The 27032-nt window shown below is 42.8% G+C and overlaps 1 protein-coding gene across 4 annotated transcripts; it reads left to right on the top strand.

Annotated features, from left to right (window-relative positions):
* Window positions 1–360: 360 nt before the first annotated feature.
* ago4 (argonaute RISC component 4) lies at window positions 361–25298 on the top strand. Of its 4 annotated transcripts, none has more exons than XM_065948081.1 (19): window positions 361–553; window positions 8333–8504; window positions 8621–8741; window positions 9976–10157; window positions 10919–11055; window positions 12327–12461; window positions 13380–13467; window positions 13681–13828; window positions 13978–14097; window positions 14300–14461; window positions 16491–16624; window positions 17526–17710; window positions 17822–17981; window positions 18256–18427; window positions 18661–18804; window positions 18992–19126; window positions 19248–19349; window positions 20434–20633; window positions 20989–25298. In XM_065948081.1, exons 1-19 carry the CDS (start codon window positions 535–537, stop codon window positions 21095–21097), a joined length of 2625 nt encoding a protein of 874 aa, XP_065804153.1. In that variant the 5' UTR covers window positions 361–534; the 3' UTR covers window positions 21098–25298. The 4 variants fall into 4 exon arrangements, with proteins under 4 accessions (XP_065804153.1, XP_020510815.1, XP_065804151.1 ...); XM_020655159.3 differs by having other exon boundaries at window positions 18256–18445; XM_065948079.1 differs by having other exon boundaries at window positions 16476–16624.
* The last annotated feature ends 1734 nt before the right edge of the window (window positions 25299–27032 follow it).

Here is a 27032-nt window from a genome sequence, read left to right as displayed (position 1 = left end):
TGTTTTTGCACATTTACATTCAAGCTTCCATATTTAATCTTTCATATTTAAGACTAGTAATGCTTAGTTAAATCCTGGTTGTATATATTCACATTCTTAGTTTTTATATTTTTAGGACTTATTTACTTTGTATTTAATATTATATTGTGTTTTATATTTACTAATATTGTGTTTTTTTTACTCATATTGTGTGTTTGGATTTCCCAGTTTGGGATCAATAAAGTAATTATATTATAAACTAAACTAAACTAAACTAAACTAAACTAAGTGCGGTTCAGGAAAAAAAAAAAATTACGCATGCGCACAACGGTGTCCACAGCTTCTAACTGGCGCATGCGCACTTACAAATCCCCAGAACCAGCAAGCAGCAGTGGAGGCTCAGGTCAGTCAGTACAGTCAGCAGTCATCCACGCACCTATCTATATTCCCCTTTTCTTAAATTAGCCACTTTTCAGCTTCGCGATACCGCCCCCAATTTCAGCCTCGGTACGGAGCCGCCAGGCCGGGACAGAGACGGAGAGAGAGGCCTCGGCCATGGAAGCGCTCGGACCCGGTGAGTAACACAAGGGAACAGGGGAGCCGTGTGCGGGGCGAGTGTGCGCAAATGCGTCGCTTCACTGGGGGCCGCGGCTGCAGCGAGGCCTCGGCGAGCTGACGGGAAAACAAACCCGAGGCCCAGCCCGTGTGTGTGTGTGTGTGTGTGTACGCTATTTTTTTACGTTTATGTGTTCACATCGAGCGGGAGACTCGGTTCTTGTTTTTGTTTTTGTGGGTTTTATCGGGTCTCCAGAAATGTCTGCGCGGTTTTATTTACGCGAAGCTCGTCGTGTCGGGGCTGGCATTGTGTGTGTGTGTGTGCGTGTGAGTGTGTGTGTGTGTGTGTGTGGGGATTTAACTAGGACCTTTCCTTCCTCCTTCCTTCCGCGTCGTGGTGTGTTTACGTTCATGTGTGTTTTTCTCTCCACTTCTTTCACCACATTACCTCGACTACAATCTGCAACATTACGCCAAAAACAATCCGGTCGAAATTTGCTGAAACGATCCCCACCTGTGTGTCGATTCCTTGTTGTCGCTGCTTTAAACCATGTACGTTTGTACCATCGCCATCGGGAACAGTGCGTCTCTTCGGGGGGCTGCCCTCCACCAAGATGACAGCGATGGATAGGGGAAAAAAAAAAAAAACATAAATAAAACGCCAGTAAAAACACATGTTTACTGGCTGCTGGTGCGTATTTTCGTGGCTGGGTTTTAATGCCTCTCCGGGAGCACAGCGGGGATGGATGGCGCTGGTATCGATCACATCTGCAAGGGCCAGCTCCATACAATTCATCTGCTATATGATAACAAAGGCACTTACTTTGCAGCGATGCAGCGATTTGATGTGGGGGGTTGGGGGGGAGAAACATCAGCCACACACCTATACACCCACCAGTGCAATGCATCTGTATCGTCACAACATGGAAAATGTGTGTTTAACTCCATTTTTCTCCCCCCCCCCCCCCCCCCCATGAGTCAAACAGTTTTTAATTTTTATTTCGGAATGCGTTTTTAAAAAGGGCATGAGTGATTGATATCAGCTTGCAGAGAAAATCTCCAGATTTGCCCACATGCTTTAGTTGAGACAAAAGGTGGTGGATGCATTATTTAAGGAGGGAACACACTCAGCAGCAGCAGCAGCAGCAGCTCTGGATGTGTGTTAAAACAGATGCATGGTGCTATGTGAGGGTCCTGGGGAATGTTTTGGAGACCATCCACAGGTGTGTATGTGTGTGTGTGAGCCTCCATGATCACACTAATCAGTGCAAGCCGTTAAATGATTGTAGAAGACGGTGCTGTGTGCAGGATGGAGTAGCATGTTAACGTTGCAAAGTGGAGTGTGTGGATGCACGTTTGCCTTTTTTAATGCAGACATGTTAAACAGCCGAACAGTCAAATTCATGTTGAGCGCCAACATCAGACCCTTTAACCCTCGTACCGACTTACACTGCAACTTTCTGAAATATATTCAACAGTTGTTTTCAGTTCCACTCTGAAAGCATAAAAGTGATGCAACAACAACCACACTGTATTGCTGTATTTTTTTTTAAAGCTGATAACAAACTGCCAATATAGATAGGACGTAACATTCCTCTTGAGGGCAGAGTGTTCGGATTGCATTCATCAACCGCCTCTGAACCAGCTGTAGGTGATTTCTTCCTAAATTTGCACTTTTTTTGCTTTTACCTCAGTGTAGTTGGACTTCACTCCCAGAGGTTGTAGACCTGTGGTGTCCTCATGCATCCGGTTTATCCTTTCCTAACGGGTGTACGATGCAGCCGTTGAAGTTTTGTCAAAGCAGTCGGCACTAATGCCTTGATTAACACAGAGAAGGCACAAATATCTGTTTTTGAGCCACACAACTACAACTGCAACTCATTTGATTTTAGAGCGCTCTGTTTATCCTTTTTTCTTCTTGTTTTGGTCAATCAATTTGTCATCCAATTTGTCCTAAAGTCCAAGCTGACATCCTCGAAATCAAATTCAGTTTGCTGCCCTACAAGAGTTAAAAAACAAAACAATATTTTAAGTCCTCTGGTTTGAGGATTGTATCCTTTAAAAATAACTCACAATGTCAACACTTTCCAGTTAATTTGATATTTCACAACATACTCGATACATGTGTTAGTCATCGTTGCCCTGAAATATGTGACTCAACTTTGTGATTATTCATATCGAGAGGTGGAGGGATAAAAGGGTTAAAAACATGCATGGAAAAATAAAAAGAAAGAATTCAATGTCCTGGTTAAATTTGAGTGTTTGATGTAAACCTCTGTATGACTTATAAACGCACAGATTCAGTGTGTGTGTGTGATTTAAACAAACAGCTGTACTGCCAGTTTGGGGTAATGCATCCGTCTGCGTGGTGCTGCCAAACATTCACTGCAGAGGTGTGAGTGAATGCAAATTGCTAAACCCTAGCAGACAGGTTAAAAGCTGAAATCAGTGGCTCCTGAGGAACTGTTTAAGAATTGTTCTCCCCCTGCGCTGAAAGGAAGACGTCGTCTTTCTGAGCAGTGCGTCAGCCATTCCCACAGTAGTCCAGCGTAGTTTACCTTTAATCCAGGTGATTTGCAGGTGTGGGCGTCTGCGCGCTCCCTGCTCAGCGCTGCTTGCCTCTGACTCATCAATCGGCCAAGCCTTCTCATCCTCATGCTTAGCTTAAGCCCGGCTGTCTCTCTGCCTGTGGTAACCATGGGACACGCATGGCCTTACTAACCTACAGTGCACGAGTGGCATACACTTCCTTGCAAATGTGAGAAAGCTACACGTGCCCCCTGTGCTTCAAAGCTGTGAGTAAACAGAGTAAATTCAGCTCAGTTTGAAGCACACACACTGCTGACGTTATTTGTACTTTGCTGTGTTGCTTAATAAGCGTGCGGGTTGTCCAAACAGACAAACTCACCAGGACTACACGAGGAGCTGGAACACTCCACTTGGCCTCCACTGCGTCTTGTCATTTTCTGCGCCAGGAAAAAAAAAAAAAAAGCTAATTTCACTTCCTCTGTGACTCAAAGTAGACGCGGCTCTGTGTCACTTGGAGCAGAAGCATTAAAAACCCGTGGAGGAAGCTTGCTCGACAGGTTGTTTAAATTAAAGTCTAAAATAAATGCAACGTTTGACGAGTCTGGAGGGTCTATTTCATGTGATTTATAGCTCTAATTGAAATGTTTTATTAATGAGTTTGTCTGTGAAACAGAATAAAGAGGAATCCTCGGTTTGTGAATTCTGTATTCCTCAATAATGCATGACAGTGCTGCCAGACGGGGTTTGATATATCAAAAAATGATAAAAGCCATTAAGCGACGGTGTCTTGTAGCTTGACATATTGTAAGCTGGTTTTTTTTAATTAGTTTTTTGTGATGTTACGCCGTCTTGAGGGTTGTGTGGAGCTTTTCCCTTGCATTGGAAACGGTTGATTTTAATCATATTTGATTGCTGTTGCTCCTCTGTGCTCCATGGCTGGTCTAGTCCAGGTCAGGTCATCAGTAGAAGTAATGGAGGCCAAGTTTCTCTCGTCATAGTGGCAGAACTAAACCTTGATTTACCCCCAAATTACAACACGTATAACTCTCGTTGCTTATTTTTTTTCACAGCATGACCATTTTTATTTGTTAATCGCTTCTTGATCTCTCGTCTCTTGATTTGCCGTCGGTCCAAAAATAATCGTTCTTTCTCACAAAAATACTGACAAGTTTGATAATTAGACGATTGAAGAAGTCACCATGTGCTGGTGGCTTGGCAGACTTTCACTTGTGATGCTAACAATTAGAGACCTAATCATCAGTCATTTCAGTCATTTTTGTGTTTGGTTGCACATTAAAACCAATCTGAGACGATTGCTTAATGGAGAAAGAAAAACATGAACCCAGTCTAATTGGATATTACAAGTTAGAAACTCATTCAGGGCTGAAACAAATGGTCTGTTTTTTCCACAAGTTCATCGGCAGAATGTTAAACTGCGTCTGCTTTCCTTATAAAATAATCATTTTAGACTCGCGCTTCCTCACTCCGGCTCGTCGGTTCATTTCTTTTGTCTTATTTGGTTGTAAACAATATCATCCTTCGGCTGTTAGGCAAGAAATATCTGATTTAAGACGTCAACTTTGACATCACACACTAACTAATGAATCCACCAATCCAGAAAGTGGTCACATAAATGGAAAACTAATCGTTAGTTGCAGCCAGACTCTGATCATTTAAAGACTGTGCAGCTTGTGGTTGTCGGTGGTGTTAACTTCGATTGGCAGACGGCGGGTTGAGGCCTTTCACGATGAGACCCTCACATTTCTAAGTGTAGTAGTGTAGCAGCTGAGGAGCCTAAATATAGTTGCAGCTCTGTTTTTGGTCAAAGTGGAAGAGGAAGAGCTCGCACTCGCTGTGCCTCTCGCACATCGAGTGAAACGGTTTCTGTTGTACCTGCCGGTGCTTGCAGCGAGCAGAGGAAGGAGGGAAAAAAAAAAATAGAAACCCGTGTACACAGTCAGACAAACCAGTCCACTGCGGTATCTGCAGGGATGCAACGTCTTAAAGACATTGAATTTAGATCCTTCAAACAAGCCTTGGGATTTAATAAAAGTCTTAAGTCTTTTCTCTCGCCCGTTGTGGGCAGTGATGGGAGTTATTAAATTATTTTGATATTGATTGAGGGCTGCTTGATAAATAATTCAATGCCTTAAAAGTCCCCGCTGACCCCTTCCAGCATACTTACAAGAGTGATCTCAAACTGCTGCGATAAATGTAATAATAAGTTCAGATAATTTACATTTTTTGTTTAAGTAATTGTTTGCCAAATGTTCTCTAGCATCTGCGTCTCCATTGAGTTTTATTTTTCCATTTTTTTCTAAACAGATATATTCCGGATAAAGTCTGTTTCAAATATTTTTTCACATTTCTTTTTTCTTTTATATAAACCAAATGTGTCCATACCTTTTGAATCCATCCGCACTACTGAGCTCACTGGTTCTGTTTTGACATCAGGCTGAGACTGAAGTCTGAATCATTAAAGATAAACAAACAGTTGACGCTCTTCACGGGTTTCTTTGCCGTGAAGTGGGTATCAAACCGGTTTGTAGAAGTTTTAAAATTAACTCGATGAACCCTGAAGATAACCTGTATAAAGCTTTGCAGCATGTATTTTATCCCTTTTTACGTTGATGTGATCAGGCACACAAGGCTCACACTGCGCTGTGTGTCGATTTTTAGATCATACTTTTCTGGTGTAATGTTGAGTTTTAAATATCATGTCCGTCCCTGAGCATGTAGAAGACAAACATGTGCTTTTGAAGCGTCTAATACTCATCATCAGCATTAAACGCACACATCTGAATAACTTGTGCACTTGAAATGCTTAACTTTTGCTTGTGTTACACACAATGTTCATCTTTCAGCCAGGCTCAGAATACTTTGTACGCTTGTTGTTGCCATCGGTAACGGGGCCAGTAGGACAAAGTGGAATGAATCATCTGATGATTTTTAGTACAAGTCGTGACGGAGACAATCACACATGGCTTGGAATGAGAGCTTTAACATGATCATACTGATGTGGAGAACATGGATGGTTGTTCTCAAGCTGTGTGCATGGCCATGGAGGACGACAAGAAGAAGGAGTAGTGGGGAGAAGGGGGAGATGGGGAGACGATTTGGGGCCCAGGGTAGATGAGGGCATGTTAGGAAGCGATGGGGAGGTTCCTAATTGTCCGTGCTCTCGCGCTTCACTTGCTAACTGGAGCGTGTGTGGGTGCATGGAGTTCAGGAGGACCCCCGCAGTCCCCTAGCTGTCAGTTGACAAAAGCAGCGAGCACCCTCCTCCAAGCCTCCTTCGATACCACCAACACAATATTATTTTAACTTTCTGTGTACATTCTGCCTTCTTTTTTTTTTTTATTATTTATGCTCTCAGTCTTTTGTGCATGCTTTGTCTTCTTTCCCAGAAGATATAAGAAAAGATTGACTGCATCTTTTTCCTCCGATGATGTTCTCGCATATAGAATTATTTATAGCAGCCCAAGACGACAGATCGAGCAGGGGAGATGAAGCAGGCATCAAACCGCCTTTGTCCTCCAATTGTAATTTAGTGAGATAGTGAGTAATGTGTTCACCTGCTGCAGGATTAAGCCTGCAGTTGTCAGCATGTATGGTATATGTGCTTTTTTTTTTTCACTGATCACTTGAGCATCAAGGTGTGTCCTGTCCTCCATGTTTGAAAGGTACCTGCGCTCATGAACGTGCACACACCGTATAAAAGTGTGCATGTGGTGCATGCTTGTAACGGTAATCCCAGACTGTGTGTGGCTCCCCCCCACCCCCCCCACATGGCCCTGCTGCTGTCTGTCTGAGAGGAGCTCGCTCTTTGTCTCAGCGTGAGGGGTGGGCGCCCTTGTGCGTCTGGGTGGAGCTGGGGGCGGGCCGATGGATAATTGGGGGGTCATTGTTTTGCCAGCCCCTTGTTGACCCATGGAGGTCAGGGGGCAGAGTTACGGATCAATCGAATTGTGTTTGTGGGTACGCGAGGCCATTTCAGTGCATTCAAGCAGGTTGTCACTGATGAGACGGTTTGGAACAAGCTTGGCGTTGCGTCGCGGACGTTCATCTTTACATTTGACATTGAATGCAAGGATGAGGACACATGCACTCTGTCCCAACCTTTGTTCCCATTGAGGGAAATGCCAAGCATGCTTAGATTAGAGCTGGAGTATTTAATGGAGGGTAACAGCATTAAGGGAAACTCAGTAATCTCTGGAAGGAGGAAATTAATAAATATTTAAATGAACTTGAAATGATGATATGAAACAATTTCAGTAAAAAAAAAAAATATATATATGTATGAACTGGTACATCACAAAAACATGTAAAAACTGAGTGATAGGCGTGTGTGTAACTTCATTGATCTGGATCGACGTGATGATTTCATGATCATCATCCTCGTGTCTCAGTCCCTCACCCCCTGAATCGATTTGGGTTTGTACTGTGGGAGAATTCACAAAATCTCATTGTAGAACTCGTTTAAAGAATCGAAAGGGGCGCCGGTTGCTGCATGGTTAGTTTGCGCACCCAGAGGCTGTAGTCCTTGAAGAGGGCGGCCTGGGTTCGAGTCCTTTCCCGCATGCTATTCCCCCGCTCTCTCTTACCCCAATTTCAAACTCTATCCACTGTCCTGTCCCCCCAAAAAATGGCACAAAAACCCCAAAATATATCTTAAAACAATAATCATTAAATACGTTATTTAGCTTTTTCCACACATGCATGGCCAGATTTTTGCCCCAACTTTTTTTCTGGCTTAGTCCAGCCATGCCCTTTAGTTATAGTTCCACAAGAAGTGAATTTGAAAGTGAAAGAAAAATTCACTGCAAGGCGGTGGGAGTTGGTTGGTGACGTTTATACCAAGTGCCCAGTGTCATCATAATGAAACCGCTTCATACTCGGTGTGTTCTTTTCCACTCGTTTGTTGATTCTGTGAATACGTCCGATTTCCCGTAGCATTGATATTGAGGCAGAAACAGTCATCCTGGCATTAGACCTCTGCTGCCTCGTCAGCAACTTCTGCTGCTTTCTTTTTATGGCTTGCCTCCCCATGACACCCTCCTATACACGTACACTTTCTCTGAGAGGAAAAGTCTCCTGATGTCAGGGACTTGTATCAAAGAGAAACTCTGGAAGATTTGAAGACAGGGGCAGGCTACTTCTAGAAAGTTCCAGAAGTGCATGTGTGAATTAAACCTTTATTTTAAACTCCTAGTAACTGTCAAAGCATATTTCAGTATATTCACTTCTCTCTCTCTCTCTCTCTCTGCAGGCCCGCCCGCACCAACCTCTCTGTTTCAGCCTCCACGGCGTCCCGGCCTTGGCACGGTGGGGAAACCCATCCGGCTCCTTGCCAACCACTTCCAGGTGCAGATTCCCAAGATTGATGTCTATCACTATGATATCGACATCAAGCCTGAGAAACGGCCTCGGAGGGTCAACAGGTAAAAAGAATCTACTCAAGAACACACATGGGGATGGGAGATTAATTTTGAGAGGAGGTTTTGTTTTGTGCGTTTTGTTTTTGCCTCTTCATCTTGTTGTCTCTGTTCACTTCTAGGGAGGTGGTGGACACCATGGTGCGGCACTTCAAGATGCAGATCTTTGGAGACCGGCAGCCTGGCTACGACGGGAAGAGGAACATGTACACAGCACATCCACTGCCAATCGGGAGGGACAGGGTTAGTGTTTCTGTTTCATCAGCATGCACACAAATCAATCGTGCACAAAAACAATGTGCTAAAGGTTTTTTGGCATGGTTTGAATATAAGAAAGCAGCCCCAGTGATTTGTTGATGTTTTAGGAGGAAGGCGACATGTAAGTAATGGTTTAGTAGATTACATTGTGAGTTCGTGTCATTCTGAAATCTATAAGAGGAATTTGAGACCAGTACTGAATTCTGTGCAGGTCTAACCCCAAGACAATTCACTGCTCTCACATTTCTTTACTTCTTCTGTTTATTGCATTCTGCGCAGAAATGATCTTGCAGTCAGGAATTTTAAATGTTTTTTATCCTCCTGTTGCATTACAGACACGATCTGACAACGAGTGTTGATGTTGGAATATAAAAAAAAAAGAAGCCTGATCAAGTTTTATTGGAATTTCAGGGATTGTTTGCCAATTTCCTGTCTCTGTCTATTGGAGATAGGTTTATAATGTGAAAAACACCTGGAGTTGTTGCAGATGTTCTGTGTCTCAGAGGTGGAGCCGAGCAGCAGAGTTCAAATGTGCTGTTCTTTATTTCATCAGCGCACTTATTTGTCTTAGTTTACGGACCAGAGAACTAAACACGGCCTAGTTGTGACCTGTGATCTCTGCCGTTGCTTGTCGAGTTAGGGTTAATAGTAGCTCCATTTCCTAAGATGAAAAGGGGCATCTCCAAATTTGGGTGTTGAGGAAGGACAGGGACATTTTGGGAGGTTCAGCCAAATGTGTGTTCTTCATTATTTGGGTGTAGAAGTACAGCTGAGCTACATCAAGGCTGCCTCTGCTGGCTTTTGAATGCATGCCGTTACAGACCTCATGAGCAGGAGTTTTGTGTAAGTAATAATTAATTAAATGACTAAATTATCCTTCAACACACAAGGAAAAATGTGCCTGCAATTGGTGTGTTCTCCCTGGGAATTAGGATGTTTTACTATCAACATGAAGATTTGAAAATAATTACAGAAAACAGTGCTAAAAATCAGTTTAAGCTGTATAAAGCGTCTTCAGGGTTAAATGTTCCAAACCCTTTTGTCGTCTTTACAAAGAAGTCATCAAGAGTTAATTCGATGTTGCTCTTCTTCAGTCCACTTTGGTTTTTGGTGATTATTGCCATAAGCTCCCTGTCTCCAGGTCTTCGATCTTTTATCCTCGCCTCATCTTTTGTTTCTCTCTCTCTCTCTCTCTCTCTCTCTCTCTCTCTCTCTCTAGGTGGACCTGGAGGTGACTCTGCCCGGCGAGGGGAAAGATCAGACGTTTAAGGTGTCCTTGCAGTGGGTGTCTGTGGTCAGTCTTCAGATGCTGCTGGAGGCTCTGTCAGGCCACCTGAACGAGGTCCCCGAGGACTCGGTTCAGGCTCTGGATGTCATAACGCGGCACCTGCCCTCCATGAGGTACAGACACTCCCCCCCCCCCCTCCCCCTCCCCCTCCCCCTCCCCCGCTCCTCTCACAAACACACCACCTGCATCTGTTGACAGTTATTGCTTTTCAGCTTTTATTTGTCAGTATTATTTAATTTCCTGCTGTCGTGCGTCTTCCTGATCAAACCGTATTACAAAACATAATTAAGATGTTCGGTGAGTCACACAGGAACAGCAGCTTTTGTTGCATAGAGCTGTTACAGCTGAACCTCAGGGCAATGCAAGCCTCATATGTTTGTGTCCATCCCTGAATGAATGTAACATGCTGTGGACTTTGATTAGGACTGTTTCAAACAGGACATACTGTATATATCCTGTGCATTGCCTCTGTGCACTGCCCGTCAGCACGTGTGTGTCTAATCGGACTTGAAGCTGTTTGTTGACACCTACTCACATTGTTTCCTCCTCTTTACGTCGAACAGAATTGTAGGACTTCATTATGAGAGAAAAACAGATTAATTGAACACCATTAAATTAATATTTTGGGTTATTTACTTTGGTCCAAACCTTTTCAGACACATACGTTACATTTTAAACCCCTGTGTGTCAAACATTCATTTTTGTATTGAACATAAAACATGACCTTTGAACTTTAATTTCTTGTGCAAGTGTCTGATTATTTAAGTCTCTAAGAATCTAAATCTAGTGGTTGTAAGAAATGTATTCTTGTTTAATTCATGAATCTATATTAATCTCTATTTTTTTTTCTTCTTCTGCTTTGTTTTGCACTCAGGTATACTCCTGTGGGGCGTTCATTTTTCTCCCCCCCAGAAGGCTACTACCATCCTCTGGGCGGAGGCAGGGAGGTGTGGTTTGGTTTCCATCAGTCTGTCCGTCCTGCCATGTGGAACATGATGCTCAACATCGATGGTGAGACCCGGACCCAAGCAGCTGACTGTCTTTAGTTGATTTCATTTTCATGGAAGACATCATTTTTAAAACATCAACAAATCAGTCAGCACCCTAGTGTGTGAAATAGTGGTGGGCTTATGTGAGACAGCTGCAGGAAAGATTCAGGATAATTCACCTTGAGCAAGAAGAAGAAGGTGGTGATGTTGAAATACTTGGACCATATGACTGTATGCATGTAAGCGGTGCAATCTCCATGCCTACAGGAAATAGTTAAATTATGTTTTCTGTTCACCAGTTTGTTCTTCTCCGTTCTTCCATTGATATAATAAACATGTCGAACTACACAAAGCATTGATTTTAAGGCAAAAGTTCTCTCCTCCCGTCCGACAGGGATTGTCTCTCACTGTGAGGAACGTGTGTGAACAAGCTTAAGACTTGGAACACAATTGCTAAAACATAATATGCTTGTTTAACTGGTTAGTATGTGAATACAACAACAATACAATGTAATCCAAGTTGACCTTTCTGTCAGTCTCTAGCCCCAGATGCTAACAGCTGTGCAAGCTAGTGAACAGGCACCTTAATGCAGAATGTGCCAAAGGCAAAAAGGCGGAGGAGAAAGATAAGGACAATTAATATAATAATAATAATAATAATAATAACTTTATTTATATAGCACCTTTTTTAAAAACACAGGTTTACAAAGTGCTTTGACAAACAGCAAAAACAAGAACAAACTAAACCAAACTAACCCCAACAGCAAGAACATAACAAATGCAAAATACTACAAATAATTCAATACAATTCAACAGAAAAGAACCCAAAGTGCACGATACCCAACAGACAGATATAACCCGACCATCACAAGAACCATCACAAGAACCATCAGGCAAAACAAGAACCCAACAACACGAGCTGAGACCAAGAGGAGCAAAGATTTAAAAAGATGCAAGAAACTAAAAGAGCTAAAAGCAAATCAAAAGATAACAGCAATAAGAAGGTAAGAGCAGTAAAAAGAAATAGAAACAAGTGGTTAAAGGATCAAATTAATGTGTGGAGATCGTCATAACGTCAGGAGAAAGCTCACCAAGAAGCATGTGAATATTTTGAAAAGGTTTGAAGGCATCGCCACCTTTTATTGTGAAATTTGGGGGTCACTTGGTCACCGCTGTATCACACAGTTTGGATAGAGAGGCTGCCAGTGATCCAGTCATATATGGCTTTCTTATATTTGCTGATTCATGGGATTGCACTGCAAATGATTTTGAATGTGTATTCTCACCCCTCAGTGTCAGCCACAGCCTTCTACCGTGCTCAGCCTGTGATCGAGTTCATGTGCGAGGTGCTGGATATACAGAACATCAACGAACAGACCAAACCACTGACCGACTCGCAGCGTGTCAAATTCACAAAGGAAATAAGAGGTGAGTGCTCCAGCACCAGCAGGACTCTCAAGTATACATCAGAAATCTTGAACAGCTGAGATTAACAAACATGCACACAGCGTATACACAACTTCTGTGACTCACCGCTGTACCTGCTTCACCACGGCGATGAGATGAACGTGTGGGCCTGCAGACAGAGCACATGCATGTTTGTTTTGAAGCAGTGTGTAAGAACTGAAGAATCTACACCCACTCTTAAAACAAACTGATGCTGTATATGCCCTCTGCACACTCAGCTTTATCTACACACACGCTGAACACTCATCCTTAACCTCAGGCTAACTGAAGATTTTGTCCTTGCTGTCGACTATCAAGCATTATAATATATAATGTATAATGCTTTTCATTGTTAGAACCATGCTTTATTCAAATACAGTTGTTTTTTTGTTTTTTTTTAATGCTATAAAATACTGCCTAAGAGCTTCTTCAGTCTATTTGTCCTCACTTCCGTCACTACAAAGTAACACTTTAAAAACACCTTGCAGGCGCTGGTGGCTCTTTACAGATTTTGAACGCTCACTTTGAACCAGAATTTCTATTGCATATTTAAGTCAAGAGATACTTGTGAGCTTTGCGTTTTCTCCCTTTGGAGTCTTTTTTTTTTTTTTTTTTTTTTTTTTTTTTAAAACAAGCTGTGACATATTCACAACTTCAGAGTGCAAAAACACTTGGAACAATTGGCAGCCTTGTCAGCGTTTATCTTTATCTTGGCCTGAAAACAACAGAAGAGAAACTAAGAGTCAAAATTCCAACTCACTTAATTTATAGATGTCAGAATATTTGAATATGCAGGCGCTTTTCTCCCTCAGGATCAATGAAATGTCTATCTGTTGGTGGAAATGGCGCCACGTCTTGCATGATTTTGCAACTTTCTTTTTCTTTTTTCTTTTTTAACAGGCTTGAAAGTTGAGGTCACACACTGTGGTCAAATGAAGAGGAAGTACCGTGTGTGCAACGTAACGCGCCGACCTGCCAGCCACCAAACGTGAGTAAAAAAATTCCTTCACGTTTATTCCCCTTATATGTCAACGAAGGCCACCTTGCATGTGTTGTGTAATGCTCCAAAAAAGAAAGCCAAAAGCGTGCAAAACCTTGTAAACATCCAGTTAATGCAGCTCTAGTCATGTTTTCCCTTTTTGTTTTATTTCCCTGTGTGGACCGTATGCCTGCTTCGCCCACATTTTCCATTTGTTCACAGGTTCCCCTTACAGCTAGAGAACGGCCAAGCCATGGAGTGCACAGTTGCTCAGTATTTCAAGCAGAAGTACAATCTGCAGCTCAAGTATCCACATTTACCGTGCCTGCAAGTAGGGCAGGAACAGAAGCACACCTACCTTCCCCTGGAGGTGAGGAAGAGACTGTTGATGAATAAATAACATTTCTTTATTTTAGGTTAAGGCAACCTTTAGGCAAAAACAACCTTGAATTTCTTTGTGTTTTTCTTCTGTGTGATACATTTAAAAAAATATATATAACGCCTTGTGTCCTTCTGTAGGTCTGTAACATAGTCGCAGGCCAGCGCTGTATCAAGAAGCTGACGGACAACCAGACATCCACCATGATCAAAGCTACAGCTCGCTCCGCCCCCGACAGACAGGAAGAAATCAGCAGACTGGTGAGTGCTGTTTCCCTCTTGGGGTGGGAGTAAGAAAAGCAACTGAACCAGCTCTCCTTGTGTTAGTTTTCGCTTGTGCAGCTTCTATGTACTCGGTTTTCTCTAAATAATGAATTAGAAAAAGAAAAAAATCAACTTTCTTGTGTTCTTTCTTGTGATTTTCTTTATTTAACTCCTTCCCCTCTTTCTTTTTCTTTCCCAGGTGAAAAGTAACAGCATGGTCGGGGGTCCGGACCCTTACCTGAAAGAGTTTGGCATCGTCGTGCACAATGACATGACCGAGGTGACGGGTCGTGTGCTCCCAGCGCCCATGCTTCAGTACGGGGGCCGCGTGAGCACAGACACAGGGCGGGACTGTGGCAGGGTGAGTAGTGGGAAAGGGGGGCCGCACTCTGGGGATGCATGCATGCATGTTTGGGAACACACAGGGGTCGGGTAGCATCACAGAGGGAATGCGAGGACAATGAGGGGACATCCAGGTTTTACCCAAAAAAAGACAAAAATTGTGTCTATATTTTAAGCCTGTAGGTTTGTGACATTATCCAGAAGAGTCTCTCTTTTTGTTGAGTAAAAAAATGTTTTTCATATCATTTATTGAATTGAGGATATTATTAGTAGAAAAATAAAGAAACAAACACAGAATGGAGGGGGGGGGATGTCTACAGAATCACCAACACCTCAGATTGTGCCAGTCTGAGCTGTAGATGGATTTGTCCTGTAGTGAGTCCTACAAAGTTTACTGCTTCTATTATTTAAGTAAAAAAAAAAAAAAATCTAAGTGTACTTGGCAATAAAACCTGATTCTGAAGTTGTGACAACATGAATGGTTGACCATAATTACCTTTTCTATTGACCTGTGAGACCTGGATCTTCCCCTCTGTGACAACCGTGAGGTGGGTCTCTGCCGTCTGCATCTTTTTAAACACTTGTTCTCTTCACTCACACCCTACGACGTTGTGGCTGTGTCAGAGGAGGAAATGAGCAAGCAGAGGCAAACATTTGCAGACTGCAGAGACTCACCCTATGAATCTCAAATCAGCCGTTTATAGAGATGTCATTTGTCGGTGCGTGCAGAGTAGTAAAGATCTGGAAGGTAACTATTTGCATCAAGCTTGCACACAGAGGAGAAAGTTGTGCTCGCATGTCCGGTGTAAGAGGCTGATTTGGGATTCCAGGGTTGTGTGTGTGTATAGATGTGCTGCCAACAGGAGAAAGATGAAACCCAGCATTAAAGTAAAACCTTAAAAGAGTCTCTTTAAAAGCCCGGGGGGAGTGACTGTGACTTAATCCCTCATCTGACATTAAAAAGGTTAATATAGAAACTAAAGGTGCTGGAATACAACACACCATTCAGAAGCAGCGTTCAATGACTCTGCTATGATCAGATGAAACTTTAATAATCCCTGTGGGGGAAATTGTTTCAGAGTTTGCTGCCAGCCTTATTTCAGAGCAGATTGTTGCCTCAAAAAAAAAAAAAAAAAAAAGCACTTTTGTGCCCAGAACAAGGCTCAAATCCCACATTGGCTTTCTGAAGTATACGTCTGCTAATTTACACAAGATGCTATCGCAGCACTCCCGCTCTCTCTGAAAGGCTTTACCACTTGCCTGCTGGGATATTGAGTCTAATCGGCTTCCAGTGAAATGCCCTTAAATGTAGACTCAAAGCTCTCTCTGTGATCGTTCAGCATGAATGAAATGCACACGTTGTTCATTTTAATGTTGTTTACGTTCATGCAGTTGCATCATAGTATTAAAAAATGTACATCCAGCATGAGATGGGAACCAGCTGTGTGTTTTGAGTGATATGCACTGATTATGTTTTTAAATGAATGCACTTTTAATAATGTTTTCAAATTCTATAAATTTGATTAATTGGATGACAATCTTAATGAGACGGTGAGGCTCTTACTTTGCTTCGCATGCCGCTCTGAAGCAGTTCATTGTGTGCTCTTGTGTAGAAGAATAAAGGCTCTTAATGGCATTTGGAAAATCTTGTTAACTTAATTGAAAGCCACGGCCCTTTTTGAATCAGTATTCACAACCACACTGAGTGTAGGAGCACTCGCCTAATGATGCGCCTGTGAGTAGATGAACCGCTCTGTTGATCTCCTGATACAGGAGGCTGTAAACGCAGCATGAAAACAGAGCGCTTGTCTCCTCTAGATACGTCCCACAATGCTGATGTTGCATTACTTGCGCAGGTTTTATAATTGATGCACAGTATATCTTGCTGCACAGATCATCATGTGAATGTAGAAGTTTGAAGCCTTATAGTGCGTAAAGAAAACGCTGCTTGAGGTATAAAAATCCAAATGTGTGTTGGGGTGTTGTATCTTTTGTGTCGGCTCATTGAACCGAAAGGTTGACTAAGAGGTTAGGGACTCTCTCCGCAGAATAAGACCGTGGCCACGCCCAACCAGGGCGTGTGGGACATGAGAGGGAAGCAGTTCTACGCCGGCATCGAGATCAAGGTCTGGGCCGTGGCCTGCTTCGCTCCGCAGAAACAGTGCAGGGAGGACCTGCTCAAGTGAGTCACGGCATCCATTGTTTTTGTCTGTGAGGCTTGTCCCAGAAACGCTCGTTCAAATGACCAGGGTAAAGGGGGCCGAGCAAGGCAGAGGCTAAAGGAGGTTATACACATGTTGTTTTCTTTAAGGCCACGCTATCAGGACGTCTCTCAGGACATGAAGTTCTTTAAAGAGTGCGGCCGTGTTTAAAATAATTTATCATGATGCTTTGGGGATCCCCTGATTCTTTTCCTCCAGCACCAACATGAGGTTGACATTTTTAGTGCCAATCTTTGAGTGCCAATATCAACTAACTCAACTAAGAGGGAAATAATCAGCACCAAGATATGAAACCAAGGCTGAAATGTTAAGACAATACCTGCAGCTCAATTAAAACATGAGATTACAGCATGCTCGGGGCTATTTTAGTTATTCTGACAAACACAGTATTGTTGTCACCGTCCCTTCCCGATACCCTCCGTTTCTGAGAGAAATGAACCCACTGAATGTCCATAGGTTAGGTACTAGATACTCAGAATTAGTTGATTGAAACACAAGGTATGATCATCATTTAGAATCAAAAAGATCACAGCCTCATTTTGCATAACAAACACATCCCTATTGCTCTGCTGTTTCTGCCTGTATCCACTTTTGTCCTCTTAAAGGCGAAATTAGCTTTTTTTTTTTTTTTGTTCACTGCCCTTCATTTTTTTAATTAACCCTCTGGTCTGACCATATTCATTTTAACAGGTTCAGTCCATAAGTTTCTGACCAAATCATTGCAGAACCAGCAAATGTTAGCATGCAAACAACCCACTCCACAGAGATGCTTTGCACACCTTGGGATGTCTCGGTATTAGTTGGATGTTGTCTTCTTGTCCTGCTGATTTCTGACTTTGCTTTTCATGCGTTTCAAAAAAGGAGCTTCACCGACCAGCTGCGAAAGATCTCCAAGGATGCTGGGATGCCCATTCAGGGCCAGCCATGTTTCTGTAAATACGCCCAAGGAGCTGACAGCGTGGAGCCCATGTTCAAACACCTGAAGATGTCTTACGTGGGCCTGCAGCTGATCGTGGTCATCCTGCCTGGAAAAACACCCGTCTATGGTGAGAAAGTGAAATTCATTACAGTGCATTTATTGCTCAGGGTAGAGGTTATTTCTCCTCATGAGATACGAGAGGTCGGCATTGATGTTCATTTTAATTTCCGGTCTCCAGCTGAAGTGAAGCGCGTGGGCGACACTCTGCTCGGCATGGCGACCCAGTGTGTGCAGGTGAAGAACGTAGTGAAGACATCCCCGCAGACCCTCTCCAACCTGTGCCTCAAGATCAACGCCAAGCTGGGAGGAATCAACAACGTCCTGGTGCCTCATCAGAGGTCAGAACTGATTTAGTTACTGTCTTAAGTTTCAGTCCAGAGTCTGGAATGCTTGCTTGTCGTTAAAATGCTTTCGTAATCATGTGGTCAGGAGCAGTCCAAGTCGCTGTAGTGATCTGCATAATTTACATATAAATGAAGCTGTTCCTGGAAAATCATCCGTCTGGTGCTTTAATCCTGTGAATCTTTATATCCTTTGTGTCATGATATTTGGATCTGAGTATAAATTTCCTGTTATTTTTTTTTTTTTCTGTGCATCCTGTTCTGGGTTCAGGCCCTCTGTGTTCCAGCAGCCGGTCATCTTCCTGGGTGCAGATGTCACCCATCCTCCAGCGGGTGATGGGAAAAAGCCGTCCATCGCAGCGGTAGTCGGCAGCATGGACGGCCACCCGAGCCGCTACTGCGCCACGGTTCGAGTCCAGACGTCCAGACAAGATTTGTCCCAGGTAACACCAACCCCCCAGGTAATGGCAAACTTAACTTACTTTTAAATATTGTTGATATACTGTTAATGTGTGAAAGTTATCAGTCCTGCAATATTTATATGAAATACCAGAAATTGTCCTAGCAATTTTTAGTGCTCGTAGTTGTATAGAAAAAAGTTTTCTTCCCCTTTTTTATTCAAAAACTTCCCCCTTCTTGAGTCTAAATCAGTTGTCGTTGTTTTTATCTCTTTTAGGAGCAGCTCTTCAGCCAGGAGGTGATCCAAGATTTGACCAACATGGTGCGGGAGCTTCTCATCCAGTTCTACAAGTCGACGCGCTTCAAGCCCACGCGGATCATCTACTATCGTGGGGGAGTGTCAGAGGGACAAATGAAGCAGGTGAGAGGCTTTACTAGTTGACCTCTTGTTGTCTGTAGAAGCTGATTTGTGCCGTGTATTTGTCATCTCGGTGTGCAAATCCCAAGAGCGATCCAACAAGTATGAAAGGCAGCTTTGAAAATAGAAAATAAATGTTGTAAAGGAGCTGTTTTAAGTGTGTGTGTCTCTTTCTTGTGTGTGTTTCCAGGTAGCGTGGCCGGAGCTGATAGCCATCAGGAAGGCCTGTATCAGCCTGGAGGAGGATTACAGGCCGGGCATTACTTACATCGTGGTTCAGAAACGTCACCACACCCGTCTCTTCTGCTCCGACAAAGCCGAGCGGGTCAGTGAGAGTTCACACCGCTATGGTGTCTGGAAATCAACAGGTGTTTTTCTTTTTTTAATGCTGAAACGCTTCACTGCGTGGCTCTAAAAACGGTTATCTCGTTGATCAAATCCTGCAGGTTGGGAAGAGCGGTAATGTTCCAGCTGGCACCACGGTGGACAGCACCATCACACACCCGTCCGAGTTTGATTTCTACCTGTGCAGCCATGCTGGGATTCAGGTAAGGGATACACAATTAAATGTTTAACAGATGCTATGTAACAGAGTAAGTGTTTCAGCTCTTTAATAGATGTAAGGGGACCCTCCTTAATGCTGAGGTCACTTCAGTTCTCCACGCCTTTTTTGGTATTTAGAGAATGGATTTGGCACATTTTCACACAAAGTAGAGGTTATTTCAATACATTATTTCACCAGATTCTTTACATTTTTGTCCTGAGGTTACTGCTGATGATGCTTTATGACAGTAACAGCATCACTCAGATACTTCTTGGACCCACTGGATTGGCTGTTATTTAAAAATGGCTTGCAGTGGTTTGTTCACATTGCAGTAACCGCCTCTTATCTTAGCTCACGCACTGCAGGGGTTTCAGGCTGCACTTAAACGAATCCCTGTGTCCAAATAGGAAATGTTTTAAATGAAAATGAAAGGCTGGTTCATCAAGTCAGTCCCATAGATTTTAGGTAGGACGCGATGAAGCTTCAGTGGTATCCCTCGTTACTTTGAGGACTTTTATTTGGAGGCCTTGACTTCTTCAACATTTTTGCAATCGCTGCATTTTTGGAGCTGCGTGTGGCCATATTTGGAAATGAGGGTGCAAAGCTTTGCTGTGGTTGCCGTGGAAACAACTTGTCAGTCACAAGGCAGCCACACACATGCACTGCTTTACTGACTGTTTCACTCTTAAGTGAGACCATAAATGAATCTATGAACATCATGCAGTGTTCCAGAAAGCTTGAAGGTAAGGCCATTTAAAAATAAAATAAAAACTCCTTTTTCCAGCCAGTGAAGTTGCCCCCTGTTGGCCGCTGGATAGAATGCAGGTGTAAGGCCCTTCTGCATCAGCTTCACTTTTCAGACCTGGAGGCTTCATCCACTTCTTTTATCCAGACCAGCCAATGTGTTTAATCAGGGACTATGAAGTATACAAACCATCTGACAAAAATGTCACACACTTGCAAGACTTGCACGTTTTTCAGCTTGTGTGTTAATCTGAAATCAGTAAATCTCATTTATGTCACCACGGTAACTGCACTTTATCAAATGCTGACATATAACATCATGTTTTTGTTTTTCATTCCTTCAGGGAACCAGTCGTCCCTCCCACTACCACGTCCTGTGGGATGACAACTGTTTCACTGCCGATGAACTGCAGCTCCTCACCTACCAGCTGTGCCACACCTACGTCCGCTGCACGCGCTCCGTCTCCATCCCAGCACCGGCCTACTACGCCCGGCTGGTGGCTTTCAGAGCCCGCTATCACCTGGTCGACAAAGACCACGACAGGTGGGGATGATTCTGGATGTGTGCAGTTCGACTTGTATCTTAAACTCTGTATTTAAACGCATTGATAGGAGAGGAACACTGTACAGTTTAAGAGTCTCTGGCTAGAATCAAACCAGGGACGTGACAGTGGGTTTGGCATTTTGAGGTTTTTAAAACTCCTCCTCTTCAACGGTAATAATTGAAATATGTTGGAGACAGCAGTGAAAGCTATCAGGACTGACTACAGGTCAACAGAGGCCCGTGTGTTTCCAGAGGCGTGAAGCTAGCGGCTCGTTTTAGTTTCCTCCCTTCACCCTCCATGACCTCTCAAAGTAAACCCTCCTCTCTCTCTCTCTCTCTCTCTCTTTTCTTGCAGCGCTGAAGGCAGCCACGTGTCGGGCCAAAGCAACGGCCGGGACCCTCAGGCGCTGGCAAAGGCAGTTCAGATCCACTATGATACTCAGCACACCATGTACTTCGCCTGAGCTAGCGAGCACGTCAGCCAGTCCACCCGCGGATTCCCTTTTCTCTCTGTCTGTTTATCTCTTATTTGCCATTCTCTCTCTCTCTCTGTCTCTCTCTCTCTTCATCTTCTTCTCCCACCTCTCTCTCTCTTTTTGTAGCCTGTTCCTTTTCTCTTCATCACTCATTCTACATTTTCTGAATCTGCACCAAAGCGGCTCTTTGGACGGGGGGAAATCTGCTGCGTCTTCTACGTCCGGCAGGTTTTTTTTTTTTGTTTTGTTTTGTTTGTTTTCCAGGAACAATCTCCAACCAGCGTTCCCAAAACAGAGCCGCCTCTCAAACCAGCAATCCAGCACTGCGAGCCCTGAGAGGTTTCCAATGCACAAAAAAGAAGAAACAAAAACAAAACCATACACACACACACACATACTACAAGTTGAGCCATTATTTTGAGTTTTTTTTTTTTTTTTTTTCTATTTGAATGTCTGCACTCTTGTGTTTGTAATATACACTGAGCAAGGGAGTGGATTGGCACAACTTGTGTCAGCGCAGCTCTTTAGCTCTCCCAGCTAAGCAGGACTCTTCTCTACTTTTACCTCAACGCCCTTTTGGGCAAAATCTGTCACAAGGTCTTGGGTTTATTGGGTGGCGGGGAGGGAACTCTACAGGAAAGAGATGGAGGGGGAGTCGACCTTTTGAGAATGATATATATATACATATATATATATATTTTCCTTTTTATGAGCGTGTGTTTTAACCTTTTCTCCTTTTACCGTCTTTTACAAGCGAGGTGACCTGGGTGTCATGCCCATTACTACTTTCCTCCCATCTTAGCGAAGAACACCCAAGTCTTTATGTGAGTGTGTGAATGTGTGTGTGTCTCTGTATATACATGTTCTGCTGTATGAGAGTGTGTTCGTGTGCGCACGTGTGTTTCATGGCAGGCCACTGAATTGTAAAGGGAAATCAAGGAGATAACTGCTGTAAATGCCTCAGATTTGTTGTTTTTATATTCACACATACAGTACATATAAGCATATATTTACATCTATAGAGCAACTTTGAGACATATGACTTAAAAACAGGCCTCCCAGAGGCTGGTGTGGGTATTTGTAGCAGTCCTGAATCACTTATTAATTGAAGTGCTTTGAATTACACGTGTGTTAGCGTGATGCTAATGCTACAATGAAGGGATTTGCACTCCTTTTGTGCCTGAAACATGGAAAAACAAAAAAATCTCATCAAATCAAAGTAATTGAATCCATTTCAAGTATTAAGTGAGTTCAGGTCTGATGTGTAGCAGTAGTAACCGCGGTCGGGCCGGTGACTGGCTCAGCATTGGGACCTGTTCTGAAGGCATAGCAACACGGAGTACGGTCTTATCAGCCATTCTTTCTGTGTGTGAAAAAGCAGGATCTTTAATTTTCTTTGGACCTGATTATCTGAAAGATTTTATGATGAAACTGCTGGACGTTGCTTTAATTTGTTGATTTTTTTTTTTCTTTTTAAAAAGTAGTTTCAAGGGCCGGAAACCAATGTAGTTTTTTTTTGTGTTTTTTTTTTTTTTTTTTTGGAGGTCTCCTTTGCTAACTGGCCAATTCATTGCACTGACCCGGGACGCTAGGCAAGCAACAGAGGGCACTCTCAATCTCTCTTACCTTTATGCATTTATACATACGAATCAACAAAGCAGATTTGTAAAAGTTTAATATAAGATGTTTTGTGGTTATCTTAAAAAAAAAAAAAAGAGCTGTTGTTTAGGATTAGTAGTTTACCATTGATGTTGTTGTTCTCGTTGTTGTCAATGTTGTTACTATTGTGATGAAATTTTACGGTTGGCCAGCGAAGCCAGTTCTATAGTTACTAGTGCGATTCAGGAATAGACTTCAGTTGTCGAGCTGCAGGTTAAAGGGGGTAGAGCTTTGGGTTTGGAGCATTTCATTTTGTAGCATTTGGGTTCATGGTGAGAAGGAGGAGGAGAAGTTAGGCCCCAGGACGGAGGAATTCATGCTTTCTCGTTGGGAATGTGAGTTAAATCTAGCAGCAGGTTGAAGGTCATAGTGTAGCACTCGAGATCTGCCGCTGCGATCATCGCTCAGCTGGCGTCGGCTGGAGGAAGATCCGATAGATGGAGACAATCAGGGATCGAAATCAGACTGAACCTAGATTTAATGGATTTGTTTAAAGCGGTTTTGCGATTGGCAATGAGTTGAATTTTTAGACTTTTTAACAAAAAAAAAACGGTTTCTATTACTCTGTGTGTATTTGAGGTATACCCATCTTAAAGTCTCTGAAAGCTATTTGACCGTGTTTGTTTCACATTTATATGCATTTTTAACACTGGATTAAAGGAATTGAAAAATAAGCATAAGCACTGCCCTTGGACCCCCTGTGCAAACACTCAGCAGCCTGTTACGGCGACAGCTGGCAGGCGTAGCGCCCCCTGGTGTTGCGATCGGTAAAAACGCAGGATGGGTCGGGTCGAGACGGGACGGGAGGGTTTGGAGGAGAGGTCGACGTGCACGCCTCATCAGGGGGGGACAGCTCAGTGAAAACGCTTTTGTAATAAACCACCCGTAAAGCAGCAGGTTTACTATGAATGAGTTTGAGCACCCGCCTGTTGGAGGCGTGGGCGTTGGCGATGGCGTTGGCAGGAAACATGGAGGGCTGGTTGGGGGAGGGGGGGTGGGGCGGATTGAAGGGGGTGTTGTCCAGGCATTGCATGCAATAAGATTGTGTTTTTTAAAAAAAAAAAAGGGCGGATCGGATTTTAAAAACATGCACTAGTTTGAACAAGCCAAGTCAGCTGTAATTGAACATTCATCTGGCATCTCTAAACGGGGACTGATTTGATTTTTTAAATCTTTTACTATATTGGATCCTTAAACTCCAGTCTGATAAACGATCACTCCCTGTTTGTAACATGGCAAAGCAATATTGACCCAGTTGTAATTTTCAAATGTGGAAAAACAAAGCTATAATTCTACTCATTGTGGTTGTTGGTCTACTCTTACTATCGTGTCTCTGTACTTTTTTTATTTTTGTAACTTTTTAGTTCCTTTTATTTGCTTGTATCAATCAGTGGGAATGTGCATTTGGTGGAATAGTTATGTAGGCTGTAGACAATTTTTCTTTCAAGTAACAAAATGTAGACTTTGCTCGCCTGCATGCCAGAGTATTGTCCTTTTTGGAAAAAAAACAAGAAAAAAAAAAACTTTTTGAATCATATTTATTATGAGAGAAAAAATATAAACGCTTTTTTTTTTTTTTTTTTTTTTTTTTTTTTTTAGGGGGTAAATGTTTATGAATTTAGTGGGACTGTTTTAGGCTAGCAATATCTGTTCAGTCTCTCCAAGACTCATTTTAAAGATTCCTACACAAAAGTCAGTAATTTTGGGAGGTACACTGATTTGGTTTTGTTCTGCGAGGGGAGGGAGTCGGATCTTTGCGTCGTGTTCAGATTCAAACGAGGTACTTTCTTCAAACACGGACCCTCGTTAAAGACCCGACCCCCTTCCCTCCTTCCCCAGGTTACTGAAGGGAGCATCCACTTAAGTCTCCTCGCTCCTGGTTTGTAACTGTGGCCACACACCTCCTGGCAGGGGGCTCTCCTGTCTCCATGGCAACTCTGCTGACCCCTCACAAATGCACTTCCTCTTTGTGCCGGGGTCCTCAGCATAAAGCGGAGCAGGATTACCTCTTTTTAACCTTTTTTAAAAGAAAAAAAAAAGATCCATATTTCTTTCTGTGCCCCAATAGAAAGAGAGCATGAATTATTTTTCAATTCCTCTCACTTTGATATATTGTTATATCTTAACCGATTTGTAATTTGACATGTGTATTGTGTATTTTATTTTCCTTTTTTTCAGTTCTTGTTTTCAGGGGGAGGGGGGTGGGGGGGTTGTTATAGCTCTGCTCTGTTTCTTTTTGTTTCTGCTAGTGGTCTCTGAAGCTGTGTGTGTGATCGTCTGATAGCAATAGAATCAGAGTTGGAACCTTTTCCCACTCTGTGAAAATGAACGGAACCCTTTCTAACCAGTCGTGAGAGGGCAGGGTTATGTTCTAGCTCCGCCCCCCAGCAGAGGGCCATTCAATTGCTGTTATTGCTATTATGTGACAAATTCAAATACTTATTTTTTTTTTTTTTTTTTTTTTAGCCTGCAGGGAATTCTTGTGTTAATGTGCAAAGTAATAAAAATGGTATTTTATGCCCATTATAAAGCTGGTGTGTTTTGTCTTCATGCCCTGTTAAAGGAACTGTTGGGTTGTGTTGATTTTGGCGCCCCCCTGTGGACTAACATGGAACATGCAACTCAAAATGAATATTTGGTGTGGAAAAATGAAAGAAGGCTGTTTGGGCAGCATATTATGAATTGCCTCATCTTGACACACACCCTGTGTTGACAGGCTTTAAAATAACTCGTCTGCTTTTGTAGCTCATACAGAGACATCCTTGTTATTTAAAGTCTGCTTGATAAGCAGCTAAAACCCACTCACAGGAGCTTTAAGTTTATGTCCATGTGTACCAATTAACACGAGGCCCCTGTGTCTGTTGTGTCACTAGATGGCATTCTTTGCCAAGGTAAATGGGATCACATTAATATTGACAACACTAATGATGTTTGTCCTCGTCTTACATCAGTCATCTGAACATGCATCCGAAAGAAAAGGATTTGAAATTCTCAACATTCACACTTACAGTCTGATAAGTTTTATGCTGTGATCAGAGCGCCTTATGGATGCTTCATCTTCTTACCTGACCATGTTAACCAGTGTACATGGAGTCACACAGGAGAGCAGTTTAGATGATCCAATGTCAAACTTAACCCGTATGTCAGCCTGAGACAGTATTCAGACTTTAAGCTCAGTGGATCCTTTCTTAAACTAGTTCCACTCTAAAGTTTTTAAAACACTCCAGGATGTGACGTGTAGCTGCTTGGACTTTTAAGTTTTGTTTATTGATTTGTCACCATCCATGCTGGTCCATGATCTACGCTGAGTTGTAGCTGTGATACTAAATGTTCTCATGGTTTTATTGGTCTGGAGACAAAGTCCATGGAAACCTTTAAATACACAAAAGAGAAGACTGATTTACTTTGTTCCTTTTTCAGAGCACAGGAGTTATTCATTTCTGTCAGGACCTAAAGACAACTTCAACCAAAATCTTAAAAAGTGTATCTGGAGAAAATTACCAACCCTGCCTTTAATTATATTAATGACCTCTAGTCCACCTATATATGGCTGCTATAGGCTGAAGTATCACTTACGAACCTTACAATAATTTTTACAGAAAAAAAAAACAGCAGATCAGAGATATGTAAGATGATTTTATTTTTAAAAGAGCCCTTTATTGTCATCAGTTTCATAAGGAATGAAAATGATCTTTGTTGGTGATGACATAAACAAAACGTTGTGAGGTATTTTATCTGGATTTATACATATCGGTACTTTTGTTTCTAAACCTTTTAAATCCAATTATTATCATATTCAGAATATGAAGGTTCTGCTTTAACTTTTGCCACTAATGGAAACTTTGGACACAACGTCCTGGCTGTTGTGTTGGCGGCGGCGGCTCTCTCCTCTCACGGGGGTCAAAGAGGTCACGCAGTCAGCGAGTCTGGATCAATTGGGAAATTCATATTTTTTTTGCAACATGTCTTTAAAAGCGAGGTACGGTTAACGGTGTGAATTCCACCAAAGCATTAAACTAATTTAAACGTCACTTTACACAAATCTATATTCATCTGAATGTCTTTTATAGCCGTGTCCGCTTCAGTCGAACGCCCACATCTGTCTGCTCCTCGCTCACTCTGGATTGGAGCCATCATTGGTATGTGTCACCTTCCTCTGCTTCCCTTTGTGTGTGTCATCCCCTCTCCTCTCTCCTCTCCTGTTTCCTGTGTCCTGCATGGCCCGGCTGGTTGTCATGGCCACCGTAACCAAGGCGAGCAGAGG

Source organism: Labrus bergylta, chromosome 19 (assembly GCF_963930695.1).
Source record: "Labrus bergylta chromosome 19, fLabBer1.1, whole genome shotgun sequence".
Classification (NCBI taxonomy): Eukaryota; Metazoa; Chordata; class Actinopteri; order Labriformes; family Labridae; genus Labrus; species Labrus bergylta.
The sequence above is the reverse complement of the archived record's forward strand: the minus strand, read 5'-3'. Positions and strand labels throughout refer to the sequence as shown.